The sequence below is a fragment of the Lepidochelys olivacea genome (genome assembly GCF_965140295.1).
Source record: "Lepidochelys olivacea isolate rLepOli2 genome assembly, chromosome: 7".
In the NCBI taxonomy this organism is placed as follows: Eukaryota; Metazoa; Chordata; order Testudines; family Cheloniidae; genus Lepidochelys; species Lepidochelys olivacea.
The window spans coordinates 42,047,610-42,065,831 of record NC_140417.1 but is presented as its reverse complement, the minus strand read 5'-3'; the positions used below and the strand labels follow the sequence as shown (position 1 = coordinate 42,065,831).

General features: G+C 41.1%; 1 protein-coding gene across 1 annotated transcript; it reads left to right on the top strand.

Annotated features, from left to right (window-relative positions):
- Window positions 1–10,910: 10,910 nt before the first annotated feature.
- Window positions 10,911–13,019, top strand: LOC311523289 (protein BTG1-like). The gene is made up of 2 exons (XM_084633072.1): window positions 10,911–11,852; window positions 12,382–13,019. Exons 1-2 carry the CDS (start codon window positions 11,735–11,737, stop codon window positions 12,732–12,734), a joined length of 471 nt encoding a protein of 156 aa, XP_084489198.1. The 5' UTR covers window positions 10,911–11,734; the 3' UTR covers window positions 12,735–13,019.
- The last annotated feature ends 5,203 nt before the right edge of the window (window positions 13,020–18,222 follow it).

Below are 18,222 nucleotides of genomic sequence, written 5' to 3'. Positions count from 1 at the left end.
TCTGGTTGCTGCACATCACGGTTGTGCAGAGAATTCTTAGCAGCTCTGATCTTAGGCTGTGTCTTAGAGGTGAGTTCTTCTTCTTCCAGGTCTTTCCTTTTTCTTTTGCTGGTCTCCTTCTTGAACCCAGTTTATGTAGCAAAACTTGAGTCCTGCTTAGCTATACCTTAACCAATCATTTTACTAAAATATTACTAAACAATTCTCTAACCAAACTTAACATATTGTAAAACAATTATTTAACCAATCATACCCCACCACCTTAATTAATTTACACCTAGCAAAATTAATTATGTAACAGAGACCATACAGATAAACAATAGAGAAGTGGGGACCATAAAGACAAAAAAAATAAAGAAATGGGAATTTCACAACCACAAACTATTGACAAGTGATTTCTTGCCAGACAGAATGCTAGCAAACAAAGTTTTTTTTTAACAATCTTAAGATTTGTTTCTTCATCTGGTGATGGTGGGTACTATTAGGGCAAAATCATCTTCTTAACAGCCCGATATTACATTATTTTAGTGTAATTTTAGATGGAATGTGAGGATGTGATGTTCTGCTTCTTGGCTTATGGCTGCTGCTTGTCTAATATGGCTTCAGACAAAGGGCTCAGACCGTACAATATGACTAGAGAAAAAGACCTTGTACAAACTCAGTACTCAATGGCACAGCTTATACCCTAGATCCTAGGATACCTAATCAGTAAGAAGTGGAAGGCTTATCTCATAGGGAGCTATTAGGCTGAGTTCATTGTAAAGTAGTTTGATAGCCTTGGATAGCAGGTTCTATAGATGTGAAAATATTAGAGAAACATTTAACCATGTGCTTAATTTTAAGTATACCAGCTGTGCAGGCAATGGAACTACTTTTGTATTTAATATTAAGCATTAAATGTTTGCAGGACTAGAATTGTAGTGAAAAACAAAGGTAAGAGGAATCAACTTTATTTAATTCAAATAGCAGCTTGAAGAAAATTGCTATATTTTCCTTTTCAATGTTTTATGAAATGCACAGAATTTTACTTTAAAACTTTTATATTTATTTTATATTTAGGCTTCAACAGTAGCATATATTATCAACTGGTGATGGATCTAGCATAACAAGCTTAATAGTGAATATTGTTTTTTTGTTATTTCTTTGAGTATAAGGGTCTGACTATTACTTGATCTCAGTGCCTCAGTCAGAAGTTTTATTCCTACTTATACTCACAAGGGTGCTGAAAAGTCTGATATTTAGTATACCCAAAGTACACTCCATGGATGAGTGGATAACATGAAATGAAGACTAACTTTAGGAATCATCAGAGATGAAGTGTAGTTCTCAATCCCCAGGGTAAGAGCACAGCATTGCTCTCTCCATGCTTTCCAATGCTTGGTTGTGGAGTGATACAGCCTTGAAAGAAACTGCCTGCACTTTGAACTGTGTTAATATGGATCTAAGAATTCATGCCTTAGTGGCAGTTTTTCCTTATTAAAGGGAATGGTTAGGGAAAGGTTCAGACCTCATTTGGTAAAGTCAGTTTGCTTTTAATGGTACAGCACGATGGCAAAAAGAAAACACACAGCACCATCAAGTTGTGCACATAGCTAGCCATTTTAACTGTGAAGCCCTACTAATTTTACCCTTTCCTCCCCTCCGCCCTCCCTCTTATGGATCGACTTTACTTCCCTGCAGCTCTTTGTTTAGTCCCCAAATTAATTCTGACTTGATTACTTTTCTTTAGGAAGATGAGGTCCCTTGCATGCAATCTAGGTGGAAAGATCAGAAAGAATTTATTATTGCATGTAACAATAACTCTTCTTGATTGCCAAGAGTGTTTTTTGTCTTTTTTTTTTTTTTAAGGAACCTCAAATTGTTAGCTCCCCCACCTGCCCAATACAATACTGATTAACTTAATTTATGTCAGAATCTTTTTTGTGTACTGCTCTCCAGCCCACATGCCAAGGAGAAGCAAAGATGACAGGCAGGTTATTTTCACCCCTCTTTGAGATATTCCTTATTAATTGCGGAAGATGTGTAGTAGTGTTGCAATAACTTGAAATATCTTAGAACATGTTAGTGTCCTGGAGCTTCAGTTTATAAGCAGATGCTATATTACATTTGCATCTAATTAAATAACTGACTTATAAATAGTTGCGACTGAACAAACTTCTGTTCTGGAAGTTCATTCCTGGTTCTATGTTAAATTACCGCTAAGTAAGACTTCTTAAATCAGTGTTGTTCCGGCAGAGTACTGTAATCTTCTGAGAATTTTTTTTTTTTCACAGAAATACTTACTAAGTAATTAGTCTTTTATCTGAACGTCACCAATATCAGCAAGTATTATTCCCATTTCACATACAGTGTAATGAGCTCTGCCTACAGAACAATGAAGTGTATGACCCTCTAGTTAATAGTCATCAACTGGTGCTGCCAGCAGTTCAGTTTCTGGCAATGTAAAAGCTCTTTTAGTTAATCTTTAACGTACATCAGAGTGGGAGTTTGAGTATATTCATTTTTGGAGTGGCCTTCGAATTTCTGTAGTCAGAAGCATAATTTTATCCCCTCAGAGGGTGGCTAGGAAGGGATATAATGTGGACAAGTTTTCTTTTTAAACGGCAGAGACCGCTTTCAAGAGTCATCAAACCCTTCTATATTTTGGGCCATTAACCTTATTGGGATGGACATGGGGGGCCTGAATTCTCAAAGTAAGACCTTAGTGGCTATATAGGCAGGAAAACAAATGAATGAATCTCTTTAGTCTTGATTCTATTGCTCTGGGATTTTTTTTCACGCTTTGATTTCAGAGGAAGCAGATTGACTCTGCTCCATTACTGCATTTCTGTGACCTATCTGGCTGTTAAGTTTTGGATTTAACTTGTTACCTCAGTAACTGAAGTTTTGCCTACACTAGAAAAGGTTTGCTAGTGTAGCTAGTGGAAACACAGCTTATATAAGCAAAAAATGACCAGTAAATAAGCTATATCAATAAAAGGATATTTTTGCCAGTGGAACTGCATCTACACTAGATCTTTTGCCAGCATAGCTATGTTGGTTAGGAGTGGGGAGGGGAAATCCACCCCTAACCAACCAACATACCTATGCTGGCAAAACTGAAGTGTAAATCAGGCCTAAATCCATGGGCATTGCCAGAGTAAAGCCAAGTCTACACTACGGATTTATGCTGGCATAGCACTGTTGGTTAAGGATATAACAAAGCCTCTAGTGTATGTGCAGTTAAACCGGCAAAACTGAGCTTTTCCCAGTACAGCTTCTTTTCCTCGTGTGTGTGGAGGACGGTTTTACTGTATCAATAAAAAGTACAGCTTTGTTGGTATAGCTGCATCCACTCTAAGAGCACTTTCCTGGAAAAATATAATCATAGTGGTATTCCTACACTACTACAGTGCTTTTAGTGTAGACAAGGCCTAAGAAGTAAATCTACCAGAGTTTAATTTGATGTCAACACTTGGACAATGATTTTGAATTGCTGAAAACTAAGTTTGACTCTAGAATAGATTTTGTGCACTATTTTAATCAAGTATAACATTTCTCATTCAAGAGTCTTGCAATTCCATTAGGACAGGAAGTGGTCACTGTCACTGAGTTCGTTTTCAAAACAAAAAAGGCTTAAATGACTGTAGTACAATCATTCCAGTTTTTTGGTCATCCGTTTTTAGTCCTGTTGCTTGTATACAGTATTAGTCACTGTGGATGGGTTGGGCAGTATTGACCTTTTATAATTGAGTAAGACAAAGTGGAGGAGAACATTGCATTCCTATGTTATTAGTTGCACCATGTGGTTACAAATATTCATTTTGTTCAGTTTCAAAGCAAATAGGAACTTGTCCCCTTAAAGGAAGGAAGCATGTTGTCTGTACATACAGAACCAGGGTGAAGAGATTTTAACTGCAAACTTAGTGCAACATGGATGTAATAAATTCAATATCTCAGAAGGCAGAGTGGCAGAAGCTAGCAAAAATAAACTGAGATTAGGCCAGAATTCAGTTACAGTTTAGTGAGGAAATATTTGATTTATGCTATAAAGGACTCAAAAAGAGACCTGCTCTCTTCCAGTACAAAGTGGAATTGTGGTTGTGTCTTAATGTTTATAAGACTTTCCTTTTGATTCCCCGTGCCTTACACACTTGATGAAACAACCTATTTGGGCCTGAAATTTCACATCAGTCCTAGGTCCGAAGAGAGTTTTTTCCGCAAAAATTTTAAGTTAATTGAGCAACATGTTCTGGAGTGAAGGAATGGGGGGAAAATCAGCAACTTTTCTCTTCTTGAAAAATTAATCTAACATTTGTTCCCAAAGTTTGCTTGCTGTAAAAATTATTAACTTATTACATATTGATAACTAGTAAATTAATGTAGTGGCTTGGCTGAAATTTTGTTGGAGTCACTATTTCCAGTGAATACTATAATTTCTGTTTTGCAATTTTATGTCCTTGTTTAGTGCTACAAATCAAAGCCTAGAGGTACAGCTAATCTTCTTCTATAAAATCCACAGATGCAAATCTTGCAAGACTTAAGTACCATGACATGCATAACTAGATGTGATGTGCAAGATCTATACACCACTAAGACAGGCAAAGAAGAGGTGAAGAGATTAGAAAAGGAAATAAAACGTCCTGTACTCTGAAGCAATTGCTACCACTTTCAGGATTATGGTAGGGCCCTCCAGCTGGGTTTCATTGGGCAGCATGATAAAAGAAATAAGTAGCTGGCTATCTTCCTTCCAGAGAGGAAAAATAATACCCTTTTTACATTCTCTCTAGGAGAGAACTTAAGGTAGGAAGCCCATGAAACATAAGGCCATACAAAGTCTGTGAGGAGAAACAAAATATCTCTCCAAATGAGGCTCTGTTAAGGGCAGAAGCCTGTGAAAGAAGAGATGGTCTAGAAGCAGCAGCTTTTGCTGGGCCCTGGGAATAAAAAGGCCAGTAGCTGTCTGAATTTAGGAAAAAGACAGACTGTTCCTAGAACTACTGCATTTCCCCAAGGACAAGGTTTAGACGACCTGTTTAGTTTCCACTTCCATGAGAACAAGGAACTCTAGTAATCCCAGAAATAAGGTCCTAACTTCCTTGAAATAAGTGACTGGATTATTTCCACATACAAAGAACTTTAATTATGAGCCTTGTGTTAGCCAACAGGAGCGGCTAACTGGGGAGTTTTGCGAGGGAGTTTAGAGGAGGAGTGGGGGGGGGGCTAGATACACTTAACATTCTTTAAATTTACAGCCAAAAACACCCCCTGATAAAAACAAAACATCAACAAAGGAACAAGCTGCAGAAGAAAAAAGAAAATGAAGGCAAAAGCCCAGCAACAGAGTGGGGCTATCCAGTTAATTGCACCCAATGCAACATGTATGATTACCTGCCCTAGGGGCAGGTGGCGTATGTGTGTATTTGGTGCAAGTTGCTCCTGGTCCTCAGAGACAGTGTATAGGCTTTAAGTGGCTGAACTGGAGGGACTAAGGGAGACAGAGAGGTACATAGATGAGACTTTCTGGGACACAGTAAAACGGTCCCACCCCCGATCTGACAATCTCTGTGCTGTTGAGGAGGATGAAAGTCTCAGGGAAGAAGAACATCCAACTGGAACAGAGGGAAATGATCCCATAGTTGGGACTCTCCTTCCAGATGATGATGTGGTATCCTCTTGCACCAAGGATACCTCTCTGGGGGAGGGAACTCCAGTTATTAGAAAGAGATGGCAATTCGATCATTAGAAACATATATAGCTGGGTTTGCAATGACCAGGAAAACCACATGGTGACTTGCCTGCCTGGTGCGAAGGTTGTGGCTCTCTCGAGACATCTAGATAAATTTATGTGTAATGCTGGGGAGGAGCTGGTGGTCATGGTACATGTAGGTACCAATGACATAAGGAAGGATAGGAGAGAGGTCCTGGAGGCCAAAGTTATGCTGCTAGGTAAGAGGATGAAGTCCAGGATCTCCAAGGTAGCATTCCCTGGAATGCTTTGGCACAGGGCCAGTTAGACAGGCAGAACTGCAGGTCTCCATGTGTAGATGAGACAATGGTGCACGGAGGAGGGGTTTTGATTTATTAGGAAATGGGGAAACTTTTGGGGAAAGGAAGGATGGGCTCCACCTAAACCAAAATTGAAGAACTACTAACTGTAGTCTGTAACCTCTCATTAAAATCCGCTTCTGTACCAAATGACTGGAGGATAGCTAATGTGAGGCCAATTTTAAAAAGGGCTCTTGAGGTGATGCCAGCAATTACAGGCCGGTAAGCCAGACTTCAGTACCAGCAAACTGGTTGAAACTATAGTCAAGAACAAAATTGTCAGACACATAGGTGAACATAATATGTTGGGGAAGAGTCAACATGTTTTTTTTTTTTTTAAAGGGAAATCATGCCTCACCAATCTACTACAATTCTTTGAGGGGGTCAACAATCAAGTAGACCAGGGGGATCCAGTGAGTATAGTCTACTTAGATTTTCAGAAAGCCTTTGACAAGGTCCCTCACCAAAAGCTCTTAAGCAAAGTAAGCTGTCATGGGATAAGAGGGAAGGTCCTCTGATGGATGAGTAACTGGTTAAAAGATAGGAAACAAAAGCTAGGAATAGTCAGTTTTCAGAATGGGGAGAGGTAAATAGTGGTGTCCCGCACGGTCTGTACTGGGCCCAGTCCTATTTAACATATTCATAAACTATCTTGAAAAAGGGGTAAACAGTGAGGTGGCAAAATTTGCAGATGATCCAAAACTACTCAAGACAGTTAAGTCCCAGGCAGGCTGCAAAGAGCTAGAAAAGGATCTCACAGAACTGGGTGACTGGGCAACAAAATGGATGATGAAATTCAGTGCTGATAAATACAAAGTAACATACATTGGAAAACATAATCCCAACTATACATATAAAAAGATAGGGTCTAAATTAGATATTACCTCTCAAAAAGAGATCTTGGAGTCATTGGGGATAGTTTTTGAAAACATCCACTCACTGTGTCACGGTAGTCAAAAAAGCAAACAATGTTGGGAATCACTCAGAAAGAGAGAGATAATAAGACAGTGTATTGCCTCTATATAAATCCATGGTATGCCCATATCTTGAATACTGCGTGTGGATGTGGTCGCTCCATCTCAAAAAAGATGTATTGGAATTGGGAAAAGATCAGAAAAGGGCAACAAAAATGATTAGGGGTATAGAACAGCTGCCATGTGAGGATTGATTCATAAGACTGGGACATCTCAGCTTGGAAAAGAGATGACTAAGGGGGGATATGATAGAGGTCTATAAAATCATGACTGGTGTGGAGAAAGTAAATAAGAAAAAGAGAAGGACACTAAACTATCTAAACTACTACATACCACAAGGGGCCACAATAGCGGTTCCCTTAACCCACCCAGCAATATTGTTAATCTATCCAACTATACCCTTAGGACAGATTCTTCTGCTGGGCTATCTCGGTGCCTCTTCTTCTGCCTCTTCTTCTGCCCCTCCACCCCCACGAACATGTTACAGTTCTGTGGTGACCTAGAATCCTATTTTTGACGTCTCCGACTCAAGGAATATTTCCAATACACCTCTGAACAATATACTAACCCACAGAGACCTTCCTACCAAGACTACAAAAAGAAGGATTCTGGGTGGACTCCTCCTGAAGGTTGAAACAACAGACTGGACTTCTACACAGAGTACTTCTGCCGACGTGCATGGGCTGAAATTGTGGAAAAACAGCATCACTTGCCCCATAACCTCAACCGTGCAGAATACAATGCCATCCACAGCCTCAGAAACAACTCTGACATCATAATCAAAAAGGCTGACAAATGAGGTGCTGTCGTCATCATAAATAGGTCGGAATATGAACAAGAGGCTGCTAGGCAGCTCTCCAACACCACTTTCTACAAGCCATTACCCTCTGATCCTACTGAGGGTTACCAAAAGAAACTACAGCATTTGCTTAAGAAACTCCCTGAAAAAGCACAAGAACAAATCCGCACAGACAAACCCTTGGAACCACGACCTGGGGTATTCTATCTGCTACCCAAGATCCATAAACCTGGAAATCCTGGACGCCCCATCATCTCAGGCATTGGCACCCTGACAGCAGGATTGTCTGGCTATGTAGACTCTCTCCTCAGGCCCTATGCTACTGGCACTCCCAGCTATCTTCAAGACACCACTGACTTCCTGAGGAAACTACAATCCATCGGTGATCTTCCTGAAAATACCATCCTAGCCACTGTAGATGTAGAAGCCCTCTACACCAACATTCCACACAAAGATGGACTACAAGCCATCAGGAACATTTATCCCCGATAATGTCACGGCAAACCTGGTGGCTGAACTTTGTGACTTTGTCCTCACCCATAACTATTTCACATCTGCTATAGGTACCCGCATGGCCCCACAGTATGCCAACATTTTTATGGCTGACTTAGAACAATGCTTCCTCAGCTCTCGTTCCCTAATGCCCCTACTCTACTTGCACTACATTGATGACATCTTCATCATCTGGACCCATGGAAAAGAAGCCCTTGAGGAATTCCTTCAACATTTCCATCCCACCATCAACCTCAGCCTGGACCAGTCCACACAAGAGATCCATTTCCTGGACACTACGGTGCTAATAAGCGATGGTCACATAAACACCACCCTGTACCGGAAACCTACTGACTGCTATGCCTACCTACATGCCTCCAGCTTTCATCCTGACCACACCACACGATCCATTGTCTACAGCTAAGCTCTTCGATAAAATCGGATTTGCTCCAACCCCTCAGACAGAGACAAACACCTACAAGATCTCTATCAAGTATTCTTACAACTACAGTACCACCTGCGGAAGTGAAGAAACAGATTGACAGAGCCAGAAGAGTACCCAGAAGTCACCTACTACAGGACAGGCCCAACAAAGAAAATAACAGAATGCCACTAGCCATCCCCTTCAGCCCCCAACTAAAACCTCTCCAACGCATCATCAAGGATCTACAACCTATCCTGAAGGACGACCCATCACTCTCACAGATCTTGGGAGACAGGCCAGTCCTTGCTTACAGACAGCCCCCCAACCTGAAGCAAATACTCACCAGCAACCACACAACACACAACAGAACCACTAACTCAGGAACCTATCCTTGCAACAAAGCCCATTGCCAACTGTGTCCACATATCTATTCGGGGACACCATCATAGGGCCTAATCACATCAGCTACACTATCAGAAGCTTGTTCACCTGCACATCTACTAATGTGATATATGCCATCATGTGCCAGCAGTGCTCCTCTGCCATGTACATTGGTCAAACTGGACAGTCTCTATGTAAAAGAATAAATAGACACAAATCAGACATCAAGAATTATAACATTCAAAAACCAGTCAGAGAACACTTCAATCTCTTTGGTCACTCCATTACAGACCTAAATGTTGCAATTCTTTAATAAAAAAACTTCAAAAACAGACTCCAACGAGAGACTGCTGAATTGGAATTAATTTGCAAACTGGATACAATTAACTTAAGCTTGAATAAAGACTGGGAGCAGATAGGTCGTTACACAAAGTAAAACTCTTTCCCCATGTTTATTCCCCCTCCCCTCCGCCAGTGTTCCTCAGATGTTTTTGTCAACTGCTGGAAATGGCCCACCTTGATTATCACTACAAAAGGTTTTTCCCCAGCTCTCCTGCTGGTAATAGCTCACCTTATTTGACACTTTCGTTACAGTGTATAGGGTAACACCCATTGTTTCATGTTCTCTATGTATATAAATCTCCCCACTGTATTTTCCACCGAATGCATCCGATGAAGTGAGCTGTAGCTCACGAAAGCTTATGCTCAAATTTGTTAATCTCTAAGGTGCCATAAGTACTCCTTTTTCTTTTTGCGGATACAGACTAACACAGCTGCTACTCTGAAACCTAAATAAGGAAGTGTTATTTACTCCTTCTCATCGCACAAGAACTAGGGGTCACCAAAGGATATTAATAGGCAGCAGGTTTAAAACAAACAAAGGATTTCTTCACACAGTGCACTCTCAACCTATGGAACTCTCTTCCAGAAGATGTTGTAAAGGCCAAGACTACAAAATGGTTCAGAAAAAGAACTAGATAAATTCTGTTTGCCAGAAGCTGGGAATGGGTGACAGAGGAGGGATCACTTGATGATTACTAGTTCCGTTAATTCCCTCTGAAGCACCTGGCATTGGCCACTGTCGGAAGACAGGATATGGGGCTAGATGGACCTTTGGTCTGCCCAGTATGGCCGTTCTTGTGTTCTTAATTTACTTCAGTTTATATCACACTAAAGAAAGCTTGACTGTCCAAATGTAGCTAGGATTTTTATTTTATTTTATTTTATTTTTTACATTCTTGCTCATGCTTCTGAACTTTCACTAAGCAGGCAAGCCTCTTAACTGACATTTGAATCCAAATTGCAGGGACTTATTTTTAACCTGTACACTAAATAACAGATACCTTTTGAGGAAAATAAGTCTTAAATCTCATTGTTGTGGATTCATCTCCAGCTAACCCCAAAATCTGCCTCTAGGATGTGATTAATAATTTGATGAAAGATAAGGAGTACTTTTGGCACCTTAACAGGTTTCAGAGTAACAGCCGTGTTAGTCTGTATTTGCAAAAAGAAAAGGAGTACTTGTGGCACCTTAGAGACTAAAGTGCCCCAAGTTTCCACAGTATGCATCCGATGAAGTGAGCTGTAGCTCACGAAAGCTCACGCTCAAATAAATTGGTTAGTCTCTAAGGTGCCACAAGTACTCCTTTCCTTTTGGCACCTTAGAGACTAACCAATTTATTTGAGCATAAGCTTTTGTGAGCTACAGCTCACTTCATTGGCTGCATACTGTGGAAAATACAGAAGATGTTTTTATACACACAAACCTTGATAAAAGAGGTGTTTATCACTACAGAAGGCAGTTGGGGGGGGGGAGAGAAAACCTTTTTTGCGAATACAGACTAACACGGCTGTTACTCGGAAACCTCCATTGATTAGTATCCCCCCTTCCCAGCGTCAGTGCTGTGAATCCCTGTGCAGCTGTCTGGCCCTTCATAAAGGGATGGAGGGAAGGTGATTGTGTTGGAGTTGCCTGGACCCTTGTGCAAGCAGTAACGTTTCTGTGTGTTTCTCCAGCCCCATACGCCCGACACAACAGTGCCCCGCTCAGCCAGGCTCCTGGCGCGGCTCCCCTTGCCCCAGCCAGTCTCTCGGGGGTTGGTACCCCTAGCTGTCATTCCCGCTCGTGGGGTTTACTTCCTACCCAATCCCATTGCCGGAGTTCAGGTTGTCCCCGCCCCCTTCAAAGAGCCCTTTGCTCGGGCTCCCACTCCTCCTCCCACAGACATACACAAACGGCGCTTCTGTTTCCGTCTGTTCACGGCAAATCAGGACGGGAGGGTGCTCTCGGGTTCTCCCCCTCCCCGACTGCCAGCCAATGGGGGTCCAGAGGCCGTTGGTGTGTCTTGAGGCTTGGAGGCTGTTCTCTGTGACGCAGTGGGGGCGGGGCGGTGCCATTGGTCCTGGTGGGCCCCGCCCCTCGGAGAGAGGGTACCTCACTGTTTACTCAAGCTCCTTCGCCAGCGGTCGCTGTAGCAGCGTCGAGTGGGTGGCGGGGCCGGCCGCGCGTCCCGCACCACCTAGCGGCTGAGCCCTGCGCCGGTAGGGGGCCAGGCGCGGATCGTGCGCGGGGCAGGCGCCGGACCACTCGGTCACTGGTGTGGGGCGCTGAGGAGGCGGACAGCGGGGCAGGCGGCCATGAAGACGGAGATCTCCACTGCCGCGGGCTTCATCACCCGCCTGCTACGCACCCCCGACGGCATCGGCGACGAGCAGCTGCGCTGCTTCAGCGAGTCACTGCAGGAGGCGCTGCGAGGTGTGGGCGGTCGGGCGGGGGCGGTGCCGGGGTCGGCCTGAGCCCTGCTATCGGGGGCAGGAAGGTTCAGGCCCCTTGAACTGGCCGTGCCCGCAGGTGTCGGAGATGCCCCAGGCGGGCAGCCCAGCAGCCCGCACAGAGGAGCCCTCGCCCTCTGCTCCCTTGTCTCTGTCCCTCCGCCCCACGGCGTCATCGGTTCTCTCTTCCCGTGTTCGGGCCGACGGGTGGTTGGCGCTTGGGACATTCCCCCCCCCTCCCCCGTCTGTGGCTAAATAACCCTCCATTGATTAAAAAGAAACGGAGTACTTGTGGCACACAAGTACTCCTTTTTGCGAATACAGACTAACACGGCTGTTACTCGGAAACCTCCATTGATTAGTATCCCCCCTTCCCAGCGTCAGTGCTGTGAATCCCTGTGCAGCTGTGTGGCCCTTCATAAAGGGATTGAGGGAAGGTGATTGTGTTGGAGTTGCCTGGACCCTTGTGCAAGCAGTAACGTTTCTGTCTTTCTCTTTGTTCCCTCGCACAGACCATTATAAACACCACTGGTTTCCCCTGATGCCCTCCAAGGGCTCAGGGTACCGATGCATTAGGATCAACCACAAGATGGACCCCTTGATAGGGAAGGCAGCCGGCATGATCGGACTGAGCCATCAGAGACTCTTCCAGCTCTTACCCAGTGAATTGACTCTTTGGGTTGACCCCTTTGAGGTGTCCTATAGAATAGGAGAAGATGGGTCTATCTGTGTCCTTTATGAAAGCCCCCCACCGGGTCTGAAGACTGCCAAAGCTCTGGAGAGTAGAAACAGCTGTAAAGAGGAATGGAGAATTGGCAGATCAAGCCCTTCCAAGAATTACAACATGATGACAGTTTCTAGTTAAAAATTAACATTCCTTGTACAATGATGTATGTATGTATCCCAGTTTCATAATGAAGTTAGATGATGTAATTGAGATGTTGATTTTCACCCCATAGCCATTAAAGTTGTAGTAGTACTGCCAAGTTCTTCGTTGTGGCCAAGGGCTAATGTATAAGCAGTTCTTTAAACTGCATGTAATTTTCTGGATTGTATACTGTAAATGAAATGTACAGTCAGCTGATTGTTCTACAGATATATATTTTGACAGAATCCTTGGCTATTTGTAATAAAAAGAAAAGTTACTTAATTCTCTCTTTACAATGGCTTTTAGTTAATAACTTTTTACAAGATTCCTGTACTTATTGAGTAACTTCTAGGAAAAAAACACAGCTCTAACCAACTGTAATTAAAAATCTCTCCAGTGACTTGCCTGTACAAACTTTTCTCAGGGTCATAAAAATACAGCTGGAAGGCACAAATGACAAATACAACTTTCCTACTAACATATTTCATGGTGAAGAAATCCTATCTTGCCCAAGCAGCTTTCAAAGAAGGAGTTACTTCCCTATAAACTTAAAGACTATCTTGAAGCAAACCAATATGGTAGAGACGTGCTCAGACAAATCTGTTTATCCAACTTTCAGTACAATACATAAAAACTTTTAATGAACATAAGATAGTTTTCAGAAAAGTGTAAGGTTCTTTTGTTATGTCAGTTCACCTTGACTTGTTTTGCACTATAGCCATTTTTTCCTTCCAGAACTGCTCGTAACAAATTTTGAGCAAATAGGAAGGTAGAATACATCTGACTTAGTAAAGGGCTTATTTATGCTTCTGGGTGTTTGGCTGTTTAAATTGGAAAAGTGAGTTTTCAGTTAGTCATAAACATCTTTAGTACAGAGTAAGATAGTATATTCATCTTAAACCAGATGGAAATTTTACAGTTGAATGTAGTAATGTCTCATCTATATCCTATTTTACAAGAAATTACAAATTTACTAATATTTTAAAACTTTACATTTTATGCCATTTTAGTTTTTTAAAGTTTTAAATATGATCTACAGTACTTTATCAATTACAGAGTTTGATGGAAGCAATGGTTTTAATAAAAAGTAGGCTAATAGCCTGCCAAATAGTCTGCTATGTGGGAGATTTTGGTATTAATGCTTCACCAAAAGATAGAGTGAAATTGTTTGATGTTGGGAGGAGTTTGTTTCTTAGTAGTCATAAGCTATATGTTTTAATAGAACCTTTGAGGACTGCATACAGCCAGTGTTCATGTTTTCAGTAGCCCTGTACTAGATCATAATTACGTGGTTAATGAAAGAGAGCTTTGTCTACTGTCAGCATGTCAGCAATAAGCCTTGCAAAATGTCTCATTAACATGGCAAAACATGCAGTTGATGGACAAGTCCAGGCAAGTTAGAAATAGTCCTTGTAACTCATCTGAAAATAATCCATTTTTGTTTTGGAAAAGCTGGTGAGCTTTGTAACTGCTGGTTACATCCTAATTAACTAGGTGACAGTGGTTTTGTGTAACAGGAGCTATTAATCTGAACTGAATGCATAATTGTTACATTCTTTAAAAAAAAAACCTTAAAAGTTAACATACAGTAAAATAACCGCTACGCTTCTAATATGTCACTCCTACCACACACACGTAACAATCAGTTCTAAACAGATGTTTAGTAGAAAGAGTAACTGAAAAAGAAAGTAGACTAAAGTTTCTAGAAGAAGAATATTTTTTGAAAGATGGTACAGATGCTGTATTTTTGTTTCCTGATTTAAAACTACAAAATATAGTTCCGTGGTTTAAATTCTTAACTAGTCATGCCTAGTTTTCATTGAATGGAATTTTAGAATACTCTCTCTCTCTCTCTCTGTGTAGTTTGTGGATGAAAGTTGTGTTAGGCCAAAACTGACCTTGTAATGTTTATATAGTTGAAATACATTTATGTCTATATAGGGTGAGACACTGCATAGTGAACTGTTTCAGCCTAAGGTGATGTAATATTACACATATAGTACATTATCTATCAGGAATGGTCTAATAATGCTAAGGACTGTAGTATGATTGTCTTGTATGGTAGCACTGTCTTTTGCATGGAACTGCATAGCAAAGAATTCCAAAGAAACAATCAGGGCAGGGGAAATAAAAGAACCAGTTTCAGTAACCTCTGCGTTCTTTCAGGGCAGTCTTGCAGAAGCTAGAAAATTATTATTTCAAGCTATGAATTACTGGTTTGTGCTGCTTTTGGAAGAACACTTCTTTGGGTGCTAGCTAGAGAGCAGCAGGTACATTAGCTTTTTAGGACACAGGGTGCTATGAAAGCTGCAGAGACAGTTCCCTGGCTGTGGTTTGACATGTAGACAGAGTATTTAAAAGATGGAAATGGCAGGCTTCATCAAAATGTTTTTCTTGCATGTTGCCTTCTGTGAAATTCTAAAGTGGAAGGGTGGAGATATACCTGAATGAATCCAGTCATTACATGTTTTGTTTGCTTGATGAAACAAACCATCTTAGCAAGTGCTTATGGAAAAAATCTGCTTTGGTACCAGGCTATTTTAATTTTTTTAAGGAGCACACTTTGCCATTTGAATTCTAAGTGGAGTATGTTCACATGGCTGGTGTAACATGAAAAAGGTATTTTATACTTTTTAAATTGTAACTGATATGTTCACATAGTAATAGGAAAAACAAAGTTAGTACTGCATACATTTTCATAAAGATATATCTTGCATCAAGAATCACAACATCCTTTACAAATATAACACTGATACTTAACTGCTGAAATGCCATTATTCTTGAGTGCAATATGACAGTTGTTCAATTTCATATATCTATGCTACACATTGTAAGACTTCATCTTATTCTGCTGACTGGAAGGTGAAGTTAGGGAGCCAGGATGGACTTTGGCTAAGATATTTGGGTTTACACCTCATCTCCTTTGAAGAGCCGCAGCATTTTTTTTCAATGCCAATTGATGGCACTTCTCATAGCATAATGCTCTCGTCGCTATATTGGGGCATTGGTTCATTACTCATTCACAGGAAGTATGTATGCTAGACTTTCCCCCATCCACTAATGTTACCTGCAGGTGGGAGTCCCTAGGGTAGTCAGGGCACTGGCAGTACAGGGTGGATAAAAATAAATGATTTTTTTTTTTTTTTAGAAAATAAAATCGGGTTTTTTTTATTTAAATTGGCTTTTTTTGACAGGTGTTTTTCTCAAAAAGCATTTTATCTAAAGATAGATACATTATAGCTCAAAGATATCTCGTCATAGAATAGGGATTATAAATTCTAATTCTATAGCATGAGACAATATATTCATTTAATGTTTAAGAAAAGTTTTGGAAATGAGTTCCAATAGTTCATGAGGTTCCAAGGGCTTCTGTATAGATTATTTGGGTTAATCTTTCTATTTATTTACCCAATGGGACTCAGTGCTCAGTCTAGAAGATACCATCAGAGATGCTTAGTTTTGCAGTTCTCAAACTGGATTTGTGTCTCCAAAGATAACACGCTTGCTAACAGCAAAAATGTTTTTAAATAAATAATATATAGAGGTGAGAAATAACAGACCTCAACCCAGTTGTCCCTCTGGAAATTTCTGTACACAGAGTCATTCCCTTACCTCTCTCTAAAAGTGCAAAGTTTCAAAAAGTTCAATGAAAAGAAGATTGTTGGGAGCGGAATAGATCTGGACAAGGAAAAGAAGTCTGGAGATAAATGTGAGAAGGGAGGAACAGGCAGTAGAAACAAAATTGAAACTGTTTGAGCAGCATATTCCAGAGGCCTTCAGGTCTTTCTGAGTGTAGCCTTCATTGATTTGAGATCTACCATACCATTGTCTCACTAGAAGGGAAAACCTATAATGGCAGCAGGCCGTAAAAGAGACCTAGTTTAATTAAGTTCCTCTACCTGTGAGTAAGACAGGCATGTGTGTAAAATGCAAACAGTACATCAAAGAAATCCAAGGCCTGGTCGTCCGATTGAAACAACATCATGAGAAGTGTTCCTTCTCAGGAGGAAGCTGCATTGAAGATGATGAAAGGAACATGTCTGAACATGCAGGATCTTCAGGTTGGTAAACTTTTATTTCATACTTCTTTCTTAAGGACTGCCTGTCTTCCTTCTGGACTATTGTTGAATTCTCATGTTTGAGCAAAAAATACAGTTGTTACTCTATGGTACTATCATTTTAGATGTAGTTCTGATAAAAAATAAATAGCTGAAATAGGCAGATCTTCCTTTTACAATTTCACCTTTAAAGTAGTACTGAGTGTCAGTGAATGCAGTGAGTAATACTAAATGAGCAGTATGGTAGTAATAATTAAATAACTGCATTGACTTAGGAGGTGGGCCATTGATTATCATGCACATTGTAGGGAGAGTGGTCACCTTGGATGAGCTATTACCAGCAGGAGAGTGAGTTTGTGTGTGTATGGGGGTGGGGGGGTGAGAAAACCTGGATTTGTGCTGGAAATGGCCCACCTTGATTATCATGCACATTGTGAGGAGAGTGGTCACTTTGGATAAGCTATTACCAGCAGGAGAGTGAGTTTGTGTGTGTGGTTTTTGGAGGGGGGTGGGGGGGTGAGAAAACCTGGATTTGTGCTCGAAATGGCCCACCTTGATTATCATACACATTTTAAAGAGAGTAATCACTTTGGATGGGCTATTACCAGCAGGAGAGTGAGTTTGTGTGTGGAGGGGCGGAGGGTGAGAAAACCTGGATTTGTGCTGGAAATGGCCCAACTTGATGATCACTTTAGATAAGCTATTACCAGCAGGAGAGTGGGGTGGGAGGAGGTATTGTTTCATGGTCTCTGTGTATATAATGTCTTCTGCAGTTTCTACAGTATGCATCCGATGAAGTGAGCTGTAGCTCACGAAAGCTCATGCTCAAATAAATTGGTTAGTCTCTAAGGTGCCACAAGTACTCCTTTTCTTTTTGCAAATACAGACTAACACGGCTGTTACTCTGAAACCTGTCATTATGAAAGCTGGAGTTATCCAAAGGCTGTTCAGTGAGTTCTGTAAAATGAGGTAGTGGTCTTAATTTCTTATGGGACAAGTGCTTGTATCGCAAAAACATCATAATTGGCATTGGCACTTTTGTTAGCTGTTTAAGCAGAACAGTCAAAGTTTGAATGTGAGTGAACCATCCCTACACTCCCAAGAGCAGTTCCTCCAGACGAAGATTGGTTCATGTTGACATGCTGGATAAGGGGAAGCTTGCACTGCTGCCAATCTGAGGATGAACAGAGAAATAAGGTTTCTAAGACTAGTAACTTGGTACCTTTCACTAGAACTACATTCCCTTTAATATTTTTAATTATTATTTGTACTATTGCATAAGAATCAGTGCAGACTTGTTTGGGACAGATGAGTGATAGTCCTGACTGCTTGCACGATATTGCAGGGGACTGAATTTTCTCCTACTGAATTTTCTTCTACAATATTATGTTAATACATTGTTCTTCATTCTAACACTCTGTAAATTA

Excerpts from the sequence above, each read along its gene's own strand:
- LOC311523289 (XM_084633072.1), top strand. The coding sequence starts at position 11,735 with ATGAAGACGGAGATCTCCACTGCCGCGGGCTTCATCACCCGCCTGCTA. Across the intron at positions 11,853-12,381 it reads ACTGCAGGAGGCGCTGCGAG|ACCATTATAAACACCACTGG; the intron begins GTGTGGGCGGTC and ends TCCCTCGCACAG.